The sequence below is a fragment of the Dipodomys merriami genome, unplaced genomic scaffold (genome assembly GCF_024711535.1).
Source record: "Dipodomys merriami isolate MVZ:Mamm:240054 unplaced genomic scaffold, mDipMer1.0.p SCAF_48, whole genome shotgun sequence".
In the NCBI taxonomy this organism is placed as follows: domain Eukaryota; kingdom Metazoa; phylum Chordata; class Mammalia; order Rodentia; family Heteromyidae; genus Dipodomys; species Dipodomys merriami.
This window is the reverse complement of record NW_027206046.1, coordinates 10,955,130-10,979,360: the sequence shown is the minus strand read 5'-3', so window position 1 is coordinate 10,979,360 and position 24,231 is coordinate 10,955,130. Positions and strand designations below refer to the sequence as shown.

General features: G+C 40.7%; 1 protein-coding gene across 3 annotated transcripts; it reads right to left on the bottom strand.

The window, feature by feature from the left end:
- Positions 1–983: 983 nt before the first annotated feature.
- Positions 984–23,681, bottom strand: Arpp19 (cAMP regulated phosphoprotein 19). Of its 3 annotated transcripts, XM_069995383.1 has the most exons (4): positions 23,586–23,681; positions 23,365–23,417; positions 9,415–9,537; positions 984–4,936 (listed from the first exon to the last, which is right to left on the bottom strand). In XM_069995383.1, exons 1-4 carry the CDS (start codon positions 23,674–23,676, stop codon positions 4,766–4,768), a joined length of 438 nt encoding a protein of 145 aa, XP_069851484.1. In that variant the 5' UTR covers positions 23,677–23,681; the 3' UTR covers positions 984–4,765. The 3 variants fall into 3 exon arrangements, with proteins under 3 accessions (XP_069851484.1, XP_069851486.1, XP_069851485.1); XM_069995385.1 differs by lacking the exons at positions 23,365–23,417; positions 23,586–23,681 and adding an exon at positions 14,909–14,998; XM_069995384.1 differs by lacking the exons at positions 23,365–23,417; positions 23,586–23,681 and adding an exon at positions 9,665–9,742.
- Between the last annotated feature and the right edge of the window lie 550 nt (positions 23,682–24,231).

Sequence of the window (24,231 nt, the reverse complement as noted above, 5' to 3'; positions counted from 1 at the left end):
AGGTAACTCCTGTCACTCATCATTCCTCTTAAAGGCCTCTCCCTGTGCCCACACTTACTTCTCTACTCAAACTGCTATCTCCAAATGGATCAGTAAGACCAACCTCCAACTCCACAAGCCATGCAACTCAGCTATACTGCACACTGCTATCTTCACACTGGAATGCTTTCCTCCTTTTGACACTTGTACAGCCTATCTCCCGTGGGAATAGATTGTCAACATCTGGCAATGTTTCAACAATATACTCCTGAGTAATAAAATATGAAACAAATAATGTTGCTGGGGACTAAACTCAGGGCCTTCTGTATGCTACACAAGCACTCCCACACTGAGCTGCATCTCTGGCTCCTTTTTTTTGTCAGTCGTGGAGCTTGAACTCTGGGCCTGGGCACTGTCCCTCAGCTCTTCAGCTCAAGACTAGCCTGCTACCACTTAAGCCACAGCACCACTTTCGGCTTTTTCTGTTTATGTGGTTCTAAGGAATCAAACCCAGGGCCTCATGCATGCCAGGCAAGCACTTTATCACTGAGCCACCTTCCCAGGCCCCCCCACCCTTTTCTTTTTTGGTGGGTCATGGGGCTTGAACTCTGAGCCTAGGTGCTGTCCCTCAGCTCCTCAGCTCAAGGCAAGCACTCTACTACTTGAACCACAGTGCCACTTCCTGTCTTCTCGTGGTAGGAACTCATGGACTTTCCTGCCCAGGTTGGCTTTGAACCATGATCCTCAGATCTCAGCTTCCTGAGTAGCTAGGATTACAGGTGTGAGCCACCAGGGCCCAGCAGCCCTTAGTTTTTGAGAGCAGGTCTAAACATACTAGAGTATAAACTTGGTAATATAAAGTCTTTGTAAACAGGCTGCTAGATTTCATTAATACCTTAAAACCAAATCTAAGACTGTAACCATCAAACACTTTCTGCATATAAGTAACAGATGAATTTTAGAAAATGTCCCAAACACATTAAGAAATAAGACAAAACTACAAATTGAATCAATAAAAATTAGGTAGACCAATTTATTTCTTTTCTTGGATATTTCACATGTATAATTGTGGAGAGCTATCAACAAATTTCAGCATCAACTGCCAACTTTGTATACATGTTTAACAAAAAAATAAATAAATAAAAGGCTTCCAGGCCTTTTTAATACAGGCCAAGTATCCTGTGGCAAAACAAAATGGTCTTGGTGCGGGAAGATTTGAGGGTGCAATATGAAAGGAATTAAGATGTTTTCTTGCTGTTTAGTTGGCAAATAACAGAGCACTAAATGGCCATCATGGTATTCAACAATCTGTAAAAATAACTCTGAAGGCTGAAACTAGTAAGTATCCAAAAGTGGTGTTACCTGTAAGACTTGATCCTAATTTTCTAAGGTGCAGTAGGGCATAGGGAAGAGACGGGGAAGGCTGGCAGTGTGTGCTGAGTTTGAACTGGGACAGTGGCTCCCGTCAGTTCATATCCAGATCAGGAAGATGTTTTGGAAATTTTGTAACGTCCCAAACTGGCATATTGGAAAGGCTACTAAGGACCAATAATTTCATTAGCCATTTACTGAGTGCCAACAGTGGTCTCTAGGAATACACAGGGATTTAGGTGGGAGAGGATGAGACCAAAAAAAGCAGGAAAATGAAGAGGGATGCAAATCTGTGTGAATGTTGTTGGAAGCTGTTTTGGTAACCACTCCGAGTTCTTTCCATAGACTACCATCACCAGACAATAGTTTTAAAGCACAATTTGAAGAGATTAAATACAGTTTGGTTTTGATAAAGACTATTTCCAAGAATACAAGTCTGACTGAGTAAAAAATATCGATAAATATTCAGAGGTATATTTGTGTTACAGCAAGTAAAAACAACTAATTGGAACTGTTGAATTAACACACAGAGGCCTTAATGAGGAATGCCTTGAATAGTCTTAAGACATATATTTAGGTCAGCAGCACAAGATAACCAAGTAATTCAAAGACTATAAACATGTTCCTACCAATTCACCAAAAATGATTATATTGCAACTTTCCAAGAACTGTTTATTTTTTTTCCCAAATCCATACTATCAAAAGTAGAAACTACTGGACACGAAACAAGTAATTTCAGACTTAAGCCAGTTTTCATGAAGTATTTGTTATCTTGGTGTTCTCTAACATCAGTCTATGGCAAACAGGATGATGACTCTAACCATGAACCATTTCTCAAACCACAGCTCTAAACAGAAATGGATAATGCTCATCTTATCAAAATGATGCCCCAAGAACTAAGAATGTCAGTAAACTCAGCACTGAAGCACAACAACAAAAAAATATACAAAATTGGAAACTCCCATCTCCAGCACCAATAATGGAGGCTAAGCAATTACACTTTAAAATCCTTAACAGGTCTTTCCTAATGGAAAATCCTGAGATTTTTTTTTTTTTTTAAACACTGTGACTTTATAGAAGGCAGGTTGGCTTAATGAGGAAATTTACTTTTACTAGAGACAACCAACAGTCTTTGATTTGGGGCACTTAACTCTTTTCACAGACCCTCAGCCAGCTTTGAGGTAGATTATTTAGCACTGCATTTTACAAATTAAAACTCAAGCATATGTCAAGTCACTTATCATAAACTATGGGAGTCCTCTTAGGGTCAGAAACAACTGTTTCTCTTATCTTTCAGATACATTGTCTGATGCCAATATTCATGGAAAACAAAAACAAACAAAAAACCCTACAACAACCCGACTAGAGATAATAGGAATTTTACTCCAGTTTTTTTTTTAATTCTTAAATTGATCCTATAGTGAGTTATACACTATATGGCAGAATAATCTACTTGCTCATTTGTTACAAATATAACTAAGCCATAGGATTATGAATGAGCACAGTACTGTTTTGGAGATGGTTGGAATAGGACAACCAGACTTTGAGCACAGGTGCTTATTAGTTCAATGCACTATCTACCTATCTACTGTTGTATGGGATCATGGGAAAGCAGGTTATACAAATGGAGGACCTGGGAAAGATTCCTGGATCCTATATTGGGAGGAAGGGGGTTGTGGGCATGTGCAAGTCCAAATGAAGAAAAAAACACTTATCATCCAGGCTGCGGACCCTTATTAAGCTACGGCACCAAACCTGGGAGAAGGGTGCTGAGAGAATTTGTCCCAACAAAGTCTTGTACAATTCTCACTAGAGAAACCACAAATAAAAGTAAATTGGTACTTTATTAAAATGCCATTGACAGAAGCAATTACCAAAATGATTTAATATGAATTTTATCTACCATGTAAATTAATTGTCACAGGCCTACCTAAATTCTCTTAGAATGCTTCTCATGACAGTTTCCTGTGCATCTTTGCAACTATACTTCACTGTAAAGTTCCTATAGAACCGAAGCTATAGCTCAGTGAGAGTGCTTTGCCTAGCAGGTGGATGGTACTGAGCGTGACACCCAGCATTGCAAAAAAAAAACCCAAAATTCCTTTTATTTAAATAACTGTCAAATATTAGCAATGAGGGATTAAGAGTGGTTAACTGAGAAGTTAGAAAACGTAATTATTGTTATAAAAGACAGTGTCCACTTATGCTTTCATATAAAACCAAACAGCCAACAGCCAAAGAGTAAAGAAAATAGGGAGATGGGGGTAGGGGGAGGTGGCATAATATGCAAGCCCTTTAGTGTCCCTAAAGTTGAGTGTGGAAGTAACAAGCTTACATTTAGAAAGTTTATATAAATTATACGAATTGTAATTTTCAAACTGATACATTCTGCACAGGACAAAAGATATGCCTAAGCAATATACCACATTTGCACAAGGCCACTGAAAGTCAGGGATATTAGTAGCAAATGAAAAAGCTTAATTCTATGGCAGACCGAGCCAAGACTTCAGTTTGGTATTCTATAAGCCCCAAATTGTAAACTATTTTTATTATACAAAAGCTGTAAGGACATAGTTTGTTGTTTGCTGTTTTTTGTTTTAAAAAGGAACTCTTGTGCTTCTGGTTGGCACATTATCTACTTTCCAATATGTGAAATTAACACAGACATTTGTGAAAGGTTGTGCAAAACTTGTATTTACAAAAATGGCACAAAAGTGAATGCAACACAGTCATTGCACATGCACGCTTCATTCACATCTTCCACCATGAAAGGGTTGTAATGCCACAAAATGGGGGACAAACTTCACCAACAGCTGCTAAGCACTGAAGCCATACAAGTTATACTGGAATGGACAAATATTGCCCAAGGGAGATTCTACTGTGAACGCTGAGACAGGTTGAAGGCCATTAAACACAGTTATTCCAATCTTTTGGAGCCCCATTAACTTGTGTTTGGGTATGTGACTTTTCTTCCAACTTGTGGTCTTAAACTTCCATTTTACAAAATCCAGAAGGAAATACAAAAGAAATAAAAACAACAGAGGTCATATTAAACAGGAGTTAGCATATGAAGATATAATTAAGATGGAGAAAGAAAAGTCAGAACATTAAAATGGTACAACTTGCTTTGTTAGTTGTTGGAACCAGTCCTACATTAGAAGTTAGGTAAAATACACAATTATTTTCAAGTAGATTACTTATGTTGTTCTAACATGTCCTTCTCATCAGTGCACTGTTAAGCTAATCAAAACCTCTACAAAAGAACAGTCCCTTACAATAGCAGCACACACTACCGCTACCTGCAAAGCTGTCAGTCTCAAAAGACTTAGTGAATGAAAAGAAACAGAAGTGGATAAGTAACATATTAAGGAGGAATAATGGGAATTAGAAGATTCATGCAGTTCAGCTCTTTTAATCAGCCAGCCAGCTTGCTAGCGACGAGGGATGGTTTCCGCTGAGGAAGGTCCTGTGGAGTGGGAATGTGGTCCCCAGTGACCTCTGTCTTGTCTGGAGCTGCAGTGGGCAGTTGCTTGTTCTTCATCTTGGCTTTAGCCATGTTGTAATCTCCAGAATCAAAATATTTTTGCTGCAAGTAATAAACAAACACAGGTTAGAGTTTAAAAAGCTTCCATGGGGTTGGGAATGTGCCTTAGTGGTAGAGTGCTTGCCTAGCACACATGGAGCCCTAGGTTTGATTCCTCAATACCACATAAACACTAGAGCTGGGGCTCAAGTGATAAGAGTGCTTGAGCAAAAGCAGCTCAGGGACAATGCCCAGGCTCTGAGTTCAAGTCCCAGGACCGGTTTAAAAAAAAAAAAAAAAAGAAGCCGGGCGCCGGTGGCTCACGCCTGTAATCTTAGCTACTCAGGAGGCTGAGATCTGAGGATCGCGGTTCAAAGCCAGCCTGGGCAGGAGAGACCATGAGACTCCTATCTCCAATAAACCACCAGAAAACCGGAAGTGGCGCTGTAGCTCAAGTGGTAGAGCGCTCGCCTTGAGCTGAAGAGCTGAGGGACAGCGCCCAGGCCCAGAGTTTAAGCCCCACAACCGCCAAAAAAAAAAAAAAAGAGAAGAAAAGAAAAAGAAAAAAAACTTCCATATACCATCAGACTGATTTAAGATGTAGATGTGACCTTACATTGACAGCAGGAAATGAGCTGGTCAGAGTAAATTTCAACAGGAGGTTCGTTAAGACAAAACTGCTTACATCTCTGTACAGAGTTCAAGCATAAGCCTGAGATGTCAGGCAGGGATACCACCTCCAGGCTTACTGGACCTGTGCTGGCTCTACTATAAAACCCCCAAAAGTCTGACATCAAACCACATGGGAATAAAGTGTGCTGGATTGGGGGGGGGGGGAGCCTTCATGTCTAAACACAACTATCTGGGAAAAATTCTTGCTTAAATGATTAAAACATAAAAACATGCAATTCATCAACTTGCATTTAAGGATGTGCCACTCACTCCCTCAATCCTGTTTAGTTGTTGGTACTAGGATTAACATTTCTGCAAAAATTTAAATCATGTACAAGACACTATGTGAAAAAGAACTTTACAACTTGGGGGGGGAGTTGGAGAGGTGGGGAAAGAAGGGATGGTAGGGGAAACACCGGAGGGGGTAACCATGCTCTGTAGGAAAGGTACTCATGTAACTGTAACCCCTCTGTACAGTATCTTTACAATAAAAAAATATATAAAAATTTAAATCACAGCCGGGCACCAGTGGCTCACGCCTATAATCCTAGCTACTCAGGAGGCTGAGCACTGAGTATCACAGTTCAAAGCCAGCCAGGGCAGGAAAGTCCGTGAGATTCTTATCTCAAATAAACCACTAGAAAACCGGAAATGGCGCTGTGGCTCAAGTGGTAGAGCGCTCGCCTTGAGCTGAAGAGCACAGGGACAGCCAGCGCCCGAGCCCAGAGTTCAAGCCCCACGACCGACCAAAAAAAACAAATAAAAAATTTAAATCAGTAATCAAACAAGGGCAGCTCAAAAAATTAAGATTAAAAATATAAATGCTAAGGTAATGGAAGAACTAAACTCTCTATACATTAACCCCCTATCCCATTACACTTCCTGTTTTTTTAACAAGGTGCAGAGTTAAATACAACTATGGTTCCTTTTATTTGGAGGAAGAAATAAGGTAGCTGTTCATCAATAAAATACAGATTATTATGGTGACAGATGAAGATTACAGCCCTAATAACTTAATCAAGACTGACTTCCAGACCAAAAAAACCCACTTATTTTCTTGAGTTCCGACTTTTGACTGTTGTACTGAGTGCCTGTTATCCATGAGGCACAGTGTAAGAGTTGAAGGAAATAACCAAGTGAATAATCCATTATCTAATACTAGCTAAACAATACAAGGCCCTAAGTGCTCAAAAGAGGGGACTGTTACCTCATTCTGGAGTTAGCCATAAAGGAAGTAAAAGAGCATAATGATGGCCTGGACCAAAAGTAAACAGGATTAAAATTCTCTCAAAAGATTTCAGGGACATGTCATGCAGTAAAATCCAGTAGCTAGAAACTCCTAAGATCTTCAAGTGGTCCAGGAAAAAGACCTCATCAGTTGTTTCTCTCTAGGGGTTACACTTTGATGAGCCACATCTCGTCTTTCCATGGTACCCCAAAGTATACCCAAAGGGTACACTATGGAACAGTAATGATGAACTTGGGGTCAGGCCCTGCTGAGGCTGTTGCAGCTCCATTTCTGCATGATGTTTAAAATGAGAGGGGAGGTGGGCGACAAAAAAAAAAGCGAGAACTCAGATGCACTGTGTATTAAAGAGCTGCTTCTGAGTTTAGAGGCATCTGGAGGAGGACACACCCGCCTCACAAATTTCTTCCTGTCAAAAGTACCAAGTGGGAAATGTAACATACAGTGCAAATTTTAGGCAGATCTCTTTAACATAATGAATTTAGCTTCTAGTGACAGCAATTTTATTGTTAGCAAACATCATAATGGTATCACTTAGCTGTAGATTAGCCTATCCTACCTAGGGGAAATAATTCAATTCCATTATTGTGCTTAGAGATGAGTTAAGATTTATTGTCAATGTTTGACAAACAGAATAGGTTACTAAGTAACTCTGTACAGAGATTCAGTAGAGACTATGGTACAAAGATTGTCAAATGATACTAGACTGATGTTTATCATATTGGGATCCAACACAGTCTAATGGATATTAACAGCCTCTAAAAATTTCTCATTTTTTGTTTCTAAATAAAAATACCTAAAACTTAAAACCCATATTCTGGATAAAAACCTTAGAAAAGCTTCCTCTCAAATTTAGAAGCTTGCATTGGTATTTAGTTACTGTTATACAATACTAATCACCTAAGTAATAATGTTTAGCATCAAAGCTGTGTTTCTTACAACTGTATCCTCAGTGGACTTCACAAACTCGACGTATACAGGAAAATATGCTAGACAGGACTGGAGAGTGGTCTACATGGCCATAATGTACAAGGTCTTTTTGGTGAAAGTTTAATATGTTATATAATATTAACTTTATAATATAAACCTCAAGAGGAGGACCTAAGACAATTAGAAATTTTAATCCATCCCTCTGAAACAGTGAAACTAAAGATGTTAAATATTCTATTTTATTCATTCATGACAACTCATTAAATATTCCTGTTGAATACTTACACTGCTTCTAATTACAGTTAGAGATACAGGAAAAAAAATTAAATTAAAAAAAATGAAACAGAAAAAAAAAAGATACAGGAAAAAATATTAACTTAAAATACTCTTTCCTCTAATTGAATTGTTACTTTGGATTAATTCATAAGAGATTATTCACTCAAAGAATGCAGGCATTTTTTAAAAATCTTAATACCATTTTCCAAAGAGAAATGCTTTTGTTTACACAAAAGAAAGAGCATACTAATACTAATTTCATTCAATTCCAACCTCACCAAAAAAATATTTTCTTAGTTTAACTATACATATATTATCCATAATTTACATTTCACTGAATACTAATAGGGATATTTGCTTTAATAATTACATTTCCTTTGTTTAAATCTTTTAACTAACGTTTTCTTGTGCTGTAATGGTTTCCTTGTACATTTAAAAGTTACTAATTTTTTTGGTACTAATGTCTAACTGGATGGAATTTTGTATTTTTTATATTTTTAATTTTGATTTTTACTTCAAATCTGTGTTATTTTATGTAAGAGTAAAGAAAAGTGTTCTATTTTTGAACACATAAACATCATTTGTTAAAATATTCTTTTCTTCTGGAATTCTGATTTGGAAAACAGCTCATATGTAACTGTGGAGTGACTCATGCTCCATTCTCAGACATATTTTTCTATGAAAGCAGCAGGTTCCAGTGTATTTAAAAAGAAACAGGATTGGTACCTCATTCAGCAAATAATTTCCTTCCACATATATAAATACACACACACACACACACACACACATATAAATACTTCTTTGCTCCTATATAGTTAATTTACATGTGCTTAAGCTGAAAATGGAGCCCTATTTTATTTTTTCTTTTAATTTGGGCTACTGAAATTACAACATGTAAATTGTATTAAAAGTTATGCTGACTGTAAAACACATGACCTAAAGAAGATACTAAAAACTGTGGTTTTACAAGTGATCATTTCACCCAAATAAATATTTTAAAGCTTTATACGGGAGTAGGAATCACCTTTAAAACAGGCAAGGCTAAAAAAAATACAGGTGGCAAGATAAAATTCCAGTTTCTGGATAGCAGTTGCTTTTGGAGAAAAGCATTATAAATGAAACACAGGGTAGGCTTGAATTAATCTACACTTACTTCCTTACAAAGAGTAAATCTAAATAATGGTACATGGGTTCCATTATCTGTAATATGCTACATGTGGAATAATTTATAATTAAAAACATTGCTTTTATTATTCTTTCTTCACATTTATGAAGTGAACCCAGTAAAAACACTGAAAAATGAACTTTATACACACACACACACACACCATTAAGTAGAGTGAAATATGCATTTATTTCACATCTCTTATGGCACACTGACTTCATATAGCTGAACATTTATCTACATGCAACTTACCCCTTTCTGTAATCGTTTCCTTAGAAAATCTGAACCCCCAGGCTTCTGTCCCAGGTGAGGATATCTTGCTTTTAATTTTGCTTCTTCAGCTTTCTCTGGACTAGTCACTTTATCTTCCATTTCCTGAAATAATTTCAAACAAATTACCTCTCTAAAACAATTAGTTAAAGTAATTCACTTCTTAATATCTGGATTCTGATTTTAGATGCCAGTGAACATAGCATCTAACTAAGAAATTAAACCCAGAAACCTTTAAGACGTCTCTGTCTTGTTTTTCAAATGTCCCATGTGACAGCTCTATTATAGCTGTGATGCATGTGGAACACCCCACACACTGGATAAAAATATCAGGATAGCTCAGCTCTAAAGTCTTCCTTGCCATTACTTTCCAGTTATGTAGAATACATTTATAGTTAGTCACCTTCTATGGAACTCTTCAGCTCATTGTCTATATTTAGAGATTATCCTGTTAAAATCAAAAAGATCTTTTCAACTTCTTAGTTGTCCAAAATTTATGTAGGAATCCTAAAATTCTTTACTAGAATTAACAACAGTGTACTTCTTTGCATATTTTTTCCTGAATAAATACAGAAGACCTTAATATTTGCAAAAGAGACAAATTTTCTTTATTCCTCCCATCTAGGTTGGGGTTGTAGCTGAGTAATAGAGCACTTGCTTAACATATGCAAGGGAAAAACCTCTGGGTGTGATCCCCAGCACTGCCAAAAAGAAAAAGCAAGCTAGCTACTTAAAAAAAATAAAATAGGGCTGGGAAGGTGGCTCAGTGGTAGAGCCCTTGCCTTGTATGCATGAGGCCCTGGGTTCGATTCCTCAGTACCACATAAGAAAAAAAAAAGCTGGAAGTGGCGTTATGGCTCAAGTGGTAGAGAGCTAGCCTTGAGCTGAAGAGCTGAGGGACAGCGCCCAGGCCCAGAGTTCAGGCCCCACGACCGGGCCCAAAAATAAATAAAATAAAATAATAAATAAAAAATCTTTATGTTAAAGGTTGCATTCTTTAAAGTAGGAAACTATCTTTTCAGCCGGGCACAGTGGCTGTAATCCTTGCTACTCAGGAGGCTGGGATCTGAGGATTGTGTGGTTCGAAGCCAGCCTGGGCAGGAAAGTCCATGAGACTTTTATCTCCAATAAACTACTAAAAAGCTGGTGTGTTCTCCTTGAGCAAAAATAAACTCAGGAACAGCACCCAGGCCCAGAGTTCAAGCCCCAGGACCGGCAAAAAAACAAAACAACTTTTCTGACAAAACTGCCCAATATTTTTGCTTTGGTTTGGTTCAGTAGTGTTGAACCAAGTCAAGACCTCACTCGTGTAGGCAAGTGCTCCATAAATGAGCTACATCCAACAAATCTTTTTTTTTTTTTTTTTTTTTCTACCATAGGGCTTCAATTCAGGGTCTGGGTGCTATCCCCGAGCCAATCTGTGCTCAAGGACAGCACTCTATCACTTGAGCCACAGCGCCACTTCTGGCTTTTTCTGAAGTTTATTATTAGAGATAAGAGTCTCACAGACTTTTCTGCTCAGGCTGGCTTTGAATTGTGATCCTCAGATCTCAGCCTGAGCAGCTAGGATTACACTGACAGGTGTAAGCCACCAGTGCCAGGCTCATCCTGTCAATCTTGAGCCTATTTCTTTTTACTGACTTAGTCTCCATTCTTTCAAAGTGCAGTAGGATTTATCACCTCATGGCAGGTATTGCACAAGAAGATGAATTAAGAGACAAAACTGTCCTGTGATGGGGAGGTGGATTAGCTGGCAAGGCAGTGTCTAGCTAATGGACTTGTTTCTGCATATCACATCAGCAAAATCACACCCTGGCACATTTCAATTCTTCTGGGTAATTTATGCATAGTCCAAAGTAGAAATGTTAAGTCCATAAATGTCAAACCAACTATTTTTATATAGCAAGTAAATAATTCATCTAGGAATTGAAAACCTAACAGCCCACATTTTTGGCACAGATTTTCCTCAAAATTATTTCATACTTTTTTTTTGTCTTCAGGGACCTGAACTCTGGGCCTGGGCGCTGTCCCTCTGCTCTTCAGCTCAAGGCTAGTGCTCTACCACTAAGCCACAGCACTACTTCTGGCTTTTTCTGCTTATGTGATGCTGAGGAATTGAACCCAGGGCCTCATACATGCAAGGCAAGCAGTCTACTACTGAGCCACCTTCCCAGCCCTGTAGGGCCCTTTTTATATGTACAGGCTCCCTTCCTGCCTCAAGTGTTCTACTTACTCTTTTTTCTTTTGTGTCTGTGCAAGGCGTGGAGCCTGAACTTAGAGCTTCAGCTCACTTGGCTTTTTTCTTTCCAGGCTGGTACTATACCACTTGAGCAACAGCTCTACTTCCTGCTTTTTGCTGGTTAAAGACAAGTCTTCTGAGTAGCTAAGATTACAGACAAGAGCCACTAGCACTTGGCTTCTACTCTTTTATGCTCCAGTTTCACACATCTATGTTGATTACCAATCTCTTTACAGTGGTTACATCATTCACTCACAGGATTTAACCAAAATTCAATTACAAGACTTAAGGGTGTGCCCTGGGCTAGAGTCATGGCTCAAGTAGTAGGGTACCTGCTTAGCAAGTGTGAGGCCCTGAAGTCAATCCTCAGTTACACACACACACACACACACACACTCTCTCTCTCTCTCTCTCTCTCTCTCTAAGCAAATGAAAAAACATATGTACCCTCAAGAGAGTTCAAGTATAAGGGAAGTGATGTAAGACTGCATGGACTGCATGTTCACTTTTGTCCTAATGCTCAGATACGTTTCAGTGTGTGAGAATAACATACGGTCTTATCACTGGAGTGCTAAAACAACAACAACAAAGCCCTCTAGCACAAGCTTGCTACCTCTGTCAGTGGTAAGCACCCTAGCTGTATGTTTAAATACTAGACAAAAAAGGGACTACTTGACCTAGTGAAAATGGATGGCAGAGTATTGTCCCTTCTTTAGGAGTTTGAGTTTCTCAAGAGTGATTTTAGTTATGAGTGGTTTTTGCCTTCCTTTTAAGAACCTAATCTGCATGTCAGACAGTGTGACTATGCTTTACTACCAACAAAAGCTGCAGAAAGTACACCAACTGAATGCTAACAGTGTAGGAAGGTGGACGAGGCCAGGACAGCTGGCTTGGTGGGGCCACTTCATGTACACCTCTACCCCAGCCCACCAGTTCTCCTAGTGCTAACATTTAGAAGAGGAATTGGAAGGAGGAGCCTACTCTTGGGTTACCCCTGTACACCTAGCTAACTTTAAAAGCAAAAGTGAAAAAGGACTGGAGGTTGATTTGTAACCTAGCACCTTCAAGCAATAGGACTTTATTCAAGATCTACATTTGCAAAAAATAAGCTCTGCCCAGGCATAGAAAATGAGAGCTCTCCACTTCTTATTTTGACTTGAAACAAGAGTTCCTTAAGTAGAAAGGGTATTTCTTAAACATTTTAATATGTAGGTAAGAATTTCCCTCCTTTCCAGAGACTTCTCTCATTTTATATAAGGAAAGGAAGTTGTATGCATATATGGACATAGCAAAATGTAATTCCCTTGTACAAACAATTGGTGCTAATGTTTTAAAAAGCCAGGCTCTGGTGGCTCACGTCTGTAATCCTTCCTACTCAGGAGGCTGAGATCCAAGGATGGAGGTTGAAAGCCTACTGGGTCAGGAAAGCCAATAAGACTCACATCTAATTAACCACTAGAAAAAACAGAAATGGCTCTGTGGCTCAAGGTGGTAGAGCACTAGCCTTGAGCAAAATGAGCTCAGGGACAGTGCCCAAGCCCTGAATTCAGGTCCTACAACTAACCAAAGAACAAAAAACACACCAAAAAACCCACAAAAATAGCCAGGCATCTATGGCTTACACATGTAAACTGAGCTACTAAGAAGGCTATGATGTGAAAGATCATCAGTGGCTCAAGTGATTAGGGTGCTAGACTTGAGCAAAAGAAACGTCCAGGCTCTGAGTTCAAGCCCCAAGCCTAGCCTGTAACATGTATGTACATGCGCGCACACACACACATGCAAAAACAAAGTTGTACAGTATTATGGCAGTTTTCCCACAAGAAACATTTCTGTATATTTTATATGACTTTAAATATGTTCAATTAAAAGTGCTTGGGCAAAGGGGGGAGACACACGGGGGATGGGCAGGGATGGGAAGGGGAAACAAAGGAGGAGGCAATAATGCTTAAGAAATGTACTCATTACCTTGCTCATGTAATTCTAACCCCTCTGTACAGTATTTTTACAATAAGAAAAATAAATAAATGAATAAAAAAAAGTGTTTGGGCAAGCTGGGAATGTGGCTTGGTGGTAGAGTGCTTGTTTAGCATGCATGAAGTCCTGGGTTCTAGTCTCAGTACCACATAAACAGAAAAAGCCAGAAGTGGTGTTGTGGCTCCAGTGGTAGAGTACTAGCCTTGAGCAAAAAGCAGTTCAGGGACAGTGCTGCAGGCTCTTAATTCAAGCTCCAGGTCTGGTACAAAAAAACAAAAGTCCTGGGGCAGCTGAACACCACTGGCTTAGGCCTATAATCCTAGCAACTCAGGAGGCTGAGATCAGAGATCAGAGTTTGAAGCTCATCCAAGCAGCAAAGTTCATGAGATTTATCTCCAATTAGCCACCAAAAAGCTGTGGCTCAAGTGCTAGTCTTGAGCAAAGAAAGCTCAGGGAGAGGACCTGGAAGGCTCTGAGTTAAGCCTCAGGACAGGAACAAAAAACAAAAAACAAATCTTAGGCAAAACAATACAACTGAAATAGTATTTAGGTTTAGAACATTTTCTAGAAAAATGAACAAGTTGGGCTGGGAAGGTGGCTCAGTGGTAGAGAGCTTGCCTTGCATGCCTGAGGCCCTGGGTTCGATTCCTCAGCACCACATAAGCAAAAAGGAAAAAGCCGGAAGTGGTGCTGTGGCTCAAGTGGTAGAGTGCTAGCCTTGAGCTGAAGAGCTGAGGGACAGCGCCCAGGCCCAGAGTTCAGGCCCCACGACCGGACCAAAAAAAAAAAAAAAGAACAAGTTAAGCCAAACACAGTGACTCACATCTGTAATCCCATTTACTCAGAGTGAGGCAGGATGAACAATTGAACCCAGGAAGTCTAGACCTGCCTGGGTAATACTCAATAAAATCCCATCTCAAAATAAAGCAAAGCAAAGCGAGACAAGTCTGGGGACTTGTGGCTCAGGTGGTAGAGCACCTGCCTAACAAGGGTGAGGCTGAGTCAAACTCCAGTAGTGGGGGGGAGAGGGCGGGGGAGAACATAATGGTAGGTAGGTCTCTGTTTAAAAGCTTCCTACCTTATTTAAATGTTTAGTTGTTGTACCTAACCCCAAGAGGGAAAAGATAATGATACTTGATGTAGATCTACAAGACTCCTGTAATACTCGTCATGAATCATACAAAACCATCCTTAACCATTTGCAGATGTGACAATTGCCGGCCCTTACTGACTGGCAAATTTGAATGGCTGGACACTCACTGACATGCAGGCAGCTACAGGTATGAAAAACGGATGAAGTAGTGGCTGTGTTGTGTCCACGGCATTTGACCCATTCCACTTTCTCTTCCTGGACTCTGAGCTCCCATTAGGTCCTGCCAATGACATCGCCACCAGATGAAAAGGTGTCAGGCAAAGAATCCATTCTGATCTTGGTGATATCTAGCACTGACAGACAACAGTACTCCTGTGAGTTACTGCAAACTAGTAGTATCTCAAAATATGGGCTCTTATAGCAGCCACACTCATGGCTTCCTTTAGGCCAAATCAAAGCAATCCTTCACCTATGGCAACATTACCTTTCCCCCTTTAGTTCTTCCATCTCTTCTAATAACCTGTAATCTAACTGCCCACTCATTTCCTTCCTGTTTGACAGATGCAAAATGGTTTCTACTCCTATCTCTTCATGGAGGATAAATAAAAATCACGTAAGATAATCAATTGATCTCTCTAGTCATGTTCAAAGATACAAAGCAGAATTCAGGAGTAGAACACAAGATTGGCAAGCTTGAGTTTAAATTCCAGCTCCATAAAACAGAAGCTGTAGACATAACTCAAAGCTTACCTAGCATGCCCAAGGCTATAGGTCAGAGTGGAGAGAAATCAGAGTATGATGATGGGATAGGGAGAGCACATCTAGTTTAATAGGACAGGACACATTTATACAATAACCGAAAAGAAGTAAAGGTGGATCAAATCCTAAAATGTCAATTATCACAACAGCCATAAATGGCCTGATAAACTGACAAAAGGGGCCATGAAACAATTCCATCTCGTTCATTTTCATTCAGTCCACAATCTATGACTACAATTCATTAGGTTAAAGTGAGTCATAAATAAATTCCTAATACCTGGAAATTAAAAACATAATTCATGGTTAAATAAAGTTATAATAATTTAAAATACTTAGAATTAATGAATAATAAAAATTATCTACATAGGAAAATTCATAGGATACAGAAATTTCCCTTAAAGGTTTGTTTTAAAAGAAGCTGAAAGTCAGCCATGTGTGCATCCAACTTAAAGAGGGCTAGAGAAGACTGTAGCTCAGTGACATTGTGGCTGCCTAGCACAAATGAATACTTGTGTTTGATCCTACGAGTATTGAGTCAGGGACTTTCTGAACAAAGGAAGGAACACAAAGAAAATGAAGAAAATAAAAGCCAGAAATTAGTGAAGACAAAAATAAACAGAGGAGCAACAAAAGGGAAAAAGTTTTTTTGGGGGGGCAATACTGAGGCTTGGACTCAAGGCCTATGATTGCTAGACAGGAACTCTATATCCTTTTTTGCTTTAGATTTGCAAACAGGCTCTGTCACATATGCCTGGGCTAGCCTGGACAGAGATCCCTTGTAGCTGGGACAACAGACATGTGCCAACATGCACAGTCTTTTCTTTTTTTTTATTGTGAAAATACTGTACAGAGGGGTTACAATTACATGAGCAAGATAATAAGTACATTTCTTATCAAGCATTGTAGCCTCCTCCTTTGTTTCCCCTTCCCATGTTTCCCCTTCCCATCCTCGCCCCCTTCCCACCCCACCAAAGTGGTAAAGTTCGTTTTGGACATAACGACTTGTACATTTCATTGTTGCAATGAGTCCACCTGTATCCCTATTTAAACGATTTTTTTTTCCCCTTCCCCTCCACAAATTATACCAACATCAAATACAGTGAAAGCAGGGGCTATACTGTGGGGGAGGCAGTCTTTTCTTGATTGCGCTAGGGAGAGTTTCACCACAAAGTTGATGCTGGGCTGGCTTAGAATGGTGATACTCTGGATCTCCACTTTCTGAGCAGCTAGAGGTGTGAACCACCTGTAATCTGATTCGGAAATTTAACTCTTATGCCTTTGTGTTACACAGATTACTAAATTTTAGAAGTAGATGCTAGAATGCTATTTGCTTAGAAAATGACACAGACGAGAAAAGGCAGAACATGGTTAGAGTTCTTTTGGATATAGGCTACGATGTGAGAAAACAGAAGCTCAGGACATCTTAACAACTACAGATGCTCATGATGTTTTAAAACAAAATCCAAAAACTTAAATTTTACTTATTTATTTTTGGTGGGACTGGGAACTAAACCCCAGGTTTCACATATGCTAGGCAAGCACCCTACCACTGAGCCATGCCACAATCCAAAATATTATTTTACAGAATAGTTAATTTTATAAGTACACTTGTTCCAAAACAATATTCGTTTCTAAGTCTTTTCTGTTAGTGGAGTATAAATTACAAATGCACGTGCTTTCTAAAGCCATTCAAAAGAATGCACCTGCCTAGCACATGTTAAGGTCCAGGGTCCAATTATCAGCATACACACAATTAAAAAAAAAAAACCCTCAGAAAATTAAGGATTATTTTGTGCTATGCTATAGATGAATGATAATTCTACCTAAATGATAAGATTTTTCAATTTTAAACAGAAATTATTCAGCCCCAGCAACAAAACCCTGACCATTCTAAGCAAGCTCTCCTTTAACTGCTCAGCAACTATGTTCATTGTGGAACCAAAGGATAAGTAAGTTAAAAGGACTAAAAAAAGCCAACAGAAGGTACTAATATTGTATCTATAAAAGATTACTTTTAGTGGGGCACTCGTGGCTCATGCCTGTAATCCAAGCTACTCAGGAGGCTGAGATATGAGGATTGAGGTTCAAAGCCAGCCAGGCCAGGAAAGTGTGAGACTCTTTTTTTTTTTCTTTTTTTGGTCGTTCATGGGGCTTGAACTCTGGGCCTGGGCGCTGTCCCTCAGCTCTTCAGCTCAAGGCGAGTGCTCTACCACTTGAGCCAAAGCACCACTTCAGGCTTTTTCTGCTAATGTGGTGCTGAGGAATCGAACCCAGGGCCTCATGCCTTCAAGGTAAGCACTCTACCACTGAGCTACCTTCCCAGCCCAAGTGTGAAACTCTTATCTTCAATTAACCGCCAGAAAAAAAAATCAGAAGTGCCGCTATGGCTCAAAGTGGTAGAGCACTAGCCTTGAGCAAAAGGACTCAGGGACAGTACCCAGGTCCCAAGCTCAAGCACCATGACCAACCCAAAGAGGAAAAAAAAAAGGTTACTTTTATAAGTCCTTACTGTTTGTACAGCCTGGTATTTAGTGAGGGTTCAATAAAAGTCTACTGAACGAACAAACATAATGTAAGTCAATTATTTCCATAAGACTAAGAAACTTCCTATAGACTTAGCTTATTTTGAGTACATTTCAGGTAATAAAACATACAGGTTCAGGAACAGAAGTTGGAAAGTATTGAAACCTTACACAAACGACAAAAGCAAACTTAACAAACTGCTTGTTGTACAACACACTGCTAAGATAACTAAAACAAATATTTAAACATTTCCTGTGTCTGCCACAGAAAAGACTAGAGAACCTGGCTGGCTGTGGACACATAACACACAGAAAAAGAAAAAGAAGAAAAAGAAAAGATACTTAAGCTTTCTAGTGACCAGAGATAGCATATCAAAATAGCCCCAAGCTGGGTGCCAGTTGCTCCTGACTCATTCCTGATTTCCTAACTTCTTGCAAGACTGAAAACTAGAAGATCATCACTGTTCCAGGCCAGCCCAGACAGAAAAGTTCTAGAGATCCCTGCTCAACCCATGGCTAGACAAGGTAGGACATGCCTAAATAACTTGAGAAGGCCAAAGCAGAAAAGTCTTTGAGACTCCCATCTCAACAGAAAAGAGGCTGGGCAGGGAGAAGTATGAGTATGAAGGCACAGAGTGAGCACCTAGTAACACCAAAACAACCAAACCAAACCAAACCACCTCCAGGGGAAAAAAAAAAAAACAAAAAACAAAACCCAAAAAAAGCCAGTCATTAATGTTTTGTTTTGTTTTGGTCAGTCATAGAGCTTGAACTCTGGGCATAGGGGCTTTAGCACAAGGCAAGCGCTCTACCACCCGGTTTTATTAATGGCACTTTTTAAAACCTGGGAAAAGCTGGGCGCTGGTGGCTCACGCCTGTAATCCTAGCTACTCAGGAGGCTGAGATCTGAGGATCTCGGTTCAAAGCCAGCAAGGGCAGGAAAGACCGTGAGACTCATATCTCCAATAAACCACCAGAAAACCGGAAGTGGCGCTGTAGCTCAAGTGGTAGAGCGCTCGCCTTGAGCAGAAGAGCTGAGGGACAACACTCAGGCCCAGAGTTCAAGCCCCACGACGGACAAAATAAATAAATAAATAAAAATAATAAAACCTGGGGAAAAAGTACTTTACATCCACTATTAACTGCTTTATCAGAAATAGTTGTGCAGCTTGCAATGAGGGATGCATGAAGAAGGGCATCATTAGGCAATTTTGTTATCAAGTATTATTATGTGCTTACACAAATTAAGACAGTCACACATGCACATCTTATTACATTCTTTGCCCTTTTTTTCTGATCCTGGGACTTGAACTCAGGGCCTGGGCACTATCTCTGAGCATCTTTGTACTCAAGGCTACCACTCTGCCACTTGAGTCACAGCACCACTTCCAGCTTTTTCTGAGTATTTTACTGGAGATAAGAGTTCCTATGGACTTTCCTGTCTGGGCTAGCTTTGAACCATGACCCTCAGATCTCATCCTCCTGAGTAGCTAGGATTACAGGTGGGAGCCACCGGCACTTGGCCCCCTTGCCCTCATTGTTCTTTTTGCTGGTAAAGGGAACTTAAGATATGTGAAGCTTGGTCAGCCATACTGGATCATGAGCTGATGTGATAGAATGTGAGATGAGCCAAAAAGGACTGTGTTCCCAGAATCTAGAGCCACTGGCCGACTGCTGGACTGCTTCTTCTGAACCTTGTTTAAATTTCTACGGCTTTCAGTGTTCTGTGACATGAGACCAAGTCTACCTGATTAAAGACATTTGCTTTAGAGAAGACTCCATGCTAGACACTACAGGGGAGACAAAGGCTTGCAGCACTTAAGTCACACACTTGGGTAAGATGGTTCTGTGTCCTGATAGAGAAGAACAGAAGAGCTTGGCAGGACCACGTGGGCAAAAGTAGAGTTCTGGAAGGAGGCAGGGAATGTGACAGAAGCTTCAACTCTAAGGTAAAGAGGTTGGAATCAGCCCTTTGACAGATAAACTTGCCCACACATAGGACTTGTCCAAGGTCACCCAGCCAGAGAGTAGCAGGGCCAATCTCAGTCTTCCTGATAGACACCAAGTCTAGTACCATCCCATAGTCCCAGGTTGCCTCCGAGACAACCTGGAGCAGAAGCAGGAGTGAAGGCTGTTATGTGACAATGTGTAAGATCTCTTCCACTATGCATAAAGGCACCATGTGTAGCTTTTAATAGAAATATTTCACGTGAGAGCTCTACTTTAGTTACCATTTGTAAGACATCTCACTTAGTTTGATGGTTATCTCTAGAAAACTTGCTGAGATCCTGGAACAATTTAAAAGCCGTCACACACATGAGAATATACACACATATTTACCTGTCTTGTTCAGATTTTAAATAGGTCTAAGCTAAGGTTTAAACTATATTACTACAGCCAATGTCTCTCTTTTCACTGCAGTACTAGCTAACACTGTTGTTGGTAACAGAATAGTACTAGTTTGGCAACAGTGGTCAGTCAGGAGGTGTGGCTCAAGTGATAGAAAGCCAGCAGAGGCTGAGTGTGAATCTCAGTACCACTCCCTTCCCCCAAAAAGTTGACAGATAGTCTATGAGGTTTCTTAGAAGGACAACTTCAGTGTTTTGTTCTTGCTTCACTAGGGCTACAGAATCACCCATTTATAGCTAACTGGTGTCCAAGGGCTCCCCTCCAAAGTCTGAGTTCTTCCATACTTACATAAGTCCTATACTTTTTTTTTTAACAGTGCCTACAATTTCAGTATATTGGAATTCAGTTTCATCAAAACACCAACCACACTTAATAGTTTAGATTGGTTTTATTTGTATACAATTTTAGTTTTAGATAAAGGGTAGGAACTTACACATTTAATGTTTATATATTTATATTTAATATCGTCCCAAAAAACAACCAGAGGTCTGATTTTCTTAAGCTGGTACAGAAACAGTTCCTTGGCTCTAATTTCATGAAGAACCCAGCTGTTTACCTGTTTTTGAGTCAATGGCTAACCAGCCATAAAACCCTGAAGCTGAATACTTTGGCTTTAATTAAAAGGCCAACTGGGTACACGCAGACAGTAACCCAATTTTTTTAGGTTGCTTATCTGTTCTTCCAAATGGAAGAAACAGGTGATTTGGCTCCCAGGAACATGTAAATGACTTTGCATATTTCCCTCCTGGGTAAGGCCAGTATCCATGCCACAGGCACTCAACTCCCTACAGAAGTTTCAACTCATGAAAGGACTTCATATCCCCAACACATTCTGGCTGGTATTAGTTACAGCAGCTAAAACCAAGGGACTTGAAATAAATGTTTAATGTACATAATCATTAAAAGTAAACACTAAAGCCACCCTCAATTCTTAAGAACTATACTAAGCTGTTCCAATTAAAAGCACTTACATTCTAGAAATCAATACTCCAGTTTGGCGATGTATTAAGAAACCTATCAAAGAAAAATACTTAGTGCACAATGGTGTACTAAGTCAAAGTTGAGTTGGATTTCAGTGTTTAAGGCAAGACACTATAGAAATGGATTTGTTTTCTGAGTTCTTAAATCCCAAGCAATAATGGAATAAGTAATAACTAAATAATTTTAACAACATCAACAGGAGATACTTCAGGATACTGGTAAGAGTAATCATTAAGCTGTATGATTTGTTTGTAGTGTTTTTGCTTCAAAAGTCCTTCCTTCTAGACTGGTGTATTGGCCCATACCTAAAATCCCAGCACTGGAGGGGAGAAGGACTATGTAGAAGCAGTCAGTTAAAAGGCCAATCTGGGCTACATAGCAAGAGGCCACCTCAAATAGTCTTTCTTTCTACAAAGCATCAAAAATATCAAATAATTTTCACTGGGATACTCCTAGATAATGTGGTAATTTGGACAAATAAAATGTTACTGCTGATTTCTTGCCTTTCTTCAGTTACTTTACAGGTAATATAATCTACTCAAGAAGTTAACAAAGTTGAGAGAACTTCTACATTGGATTTAGAGCACCAATTCCCAGGGAATGGATGCAACCTTAAACATAAACTCTTACAAAATACAACTTTACACTAAATATCATTTACAATAATCCAGTAGTTTAATTCCTAAGAAAAAATTGTTGGAACTTCTATTTAGAAAAGAAGTTATCATGGTTTTTCTCATTTCTTAGTCACATGTACTGAAGAAGGCAAAACAGCAGAAATTTTCATGATATGAAGAGCAGGCACCAGCCCAGATAAACATAAAGGCTCATGTTTATTGGTATTTCTGAAACATTTCTATCAGCAAAATACTACAAATGATGTAACAAATATTTCCATTTGCACAAAAACCCTGATCAACTAAAATTAGTTTAAAAAGGAGGGTGGAGGGAGGCAGGGGCCCCCTAAAATCTGTAATTCCAGCAAATACAGATGGAGATCAGGGAAAATACTGATTTGAGACCAGCCTGGCTAAAAAGACATAAGAGACTTCAACTCAACAAACAGACCAGGCGGTGGTGGTACGAATCTGTCATCTCAGCTACAGGGCAAAGCGTGGCTCTGCAGCGTGGCTCAAATGGTAGAGGCATCTGCCTAGTAAAGCCTTGAGTACAAACTCCACCCAACCCTACAAGAACTAAGAATACTTAAAAAAAAAAAAAAAAAGTAAGCACCTTTAGAAAAAGTAAGAAGCTTTGGATTCCTAGTCACGTACCACCAACCTTTGTAATTTTAATCAAACAATAGATGGGAACGAATCCCACCAGCTATCATTTATTTAGGCCAGGGATGAGAGGCACACTATACAATTATTCACCTAGAAGGGGGAGGGGGGTGGAGGAGGACAAATACGGGTACTGCCACCGTAACTTCACAGGCTGGGTACGTGAAACCCACAATGTTTACGGCACCGACTCGGCCTACAGCACAGGTTGGAAGGGAAATCCTGTTCTCATCTCCGCCAGCGGACCACGAGGGGCTGCGGCGCGCCAACTTCCAGCGCCAAGGGGATAAGGGGGGGGGGGGTCCTGGGGAAAGTCGGAGGGCTCGCGGGGCACCGGAACCCCGGCTCTGGCAGCTACAGCAGTGATCCCACCCCACTTCGAAAGCATAGCCTTCCCCCCTTACCCCCCCACACACACCCCAAGCCACGTTTCAAGAGAAAAGCCAACGTTAAGCGTTCAAACGCGCAGCACGTTGGCCCTCGTGGCCGGTAATGGCAGTGGCGGGCGGGCGGGCGGGCGGGCAGGGTGCCCGGGGCCAGGCACCCGCCTTCCACCTCTCGCGGCCCGTTCTCGCTCCCAGCCCCGCTCCCGCGCACAGGCCGGTTCCGGCTCCCAGGCCCGATCCCGCGTCCAGGCCGATTCCCGCGCGCAGGCCCGCTCCCGCTCACCTTCTGCTCCTCGGCCGAGGCCGCCTCAGGGACTTCCGCGGACATGATGCTCCCTGTGCAGACGAGACGCCGGGAAAAATGCGATTACCGGGTGGCCGAGGCCGCCCGCCTTCCAGCCCACTGCCCACCCAGCGCCCCGGCACCCCGGCCGCCGCCTTGTGACGAAACGCGCCCCGAGGTGCCCGCGGCCACAGCTAGGACCCGCCGCGCCCCTCACCGACCTAACCCCGTTCTTCCACCTCGGCGACGTCGGAGCACTTCCCTTTTTTCCTTCAAAGGTCGCGGCTCGCGTCTGACGTCACTTCCGCCCATGGGTACACCTCCCCCCAGGATTTCTGGGAAATGTAGTTCATTCATGGCGGCTACTCTTGATTCTTTCTGTCTAGGGGATTTTTGACTTTCTAATCTCCCACCCGATCCTATTTCCAAGTCCTTGCTTTCTGCTTTGCAGTCACAAAGGCATTGTTTTCTCCGAAGCTCTGCCTCTCCTATTTCGCCCCTTTCATTTCGCTTCCACAATCCTTCTTTTCTTCTTTCTGAGCATCGGCATCAGGTCAGCTCCCCCTCAAATGGTTCTGGATGATTCCACGATGCCTACTGCATCATTACACAGGAATTACTACTTTATGACACCTTTTCTGCTCAGACAAGCCATACCAAGGAGGGGAGCTTGCCTCTATTTACTCATACCTCACTCCCAATGTCTTCCCAGACCTGTTTCCTCCAGTGACTGTGGCATTGATTTCCCCCAGTGACCTTGTTAATTTGTCAAGTCGCAGGGCTTCACACTGAGTCTTCTATCTGACATCTGAATAGCATATTCTACGGTTCTAAAGAAGTTATCCCTCAGAAACTTGAAAGTAAGAT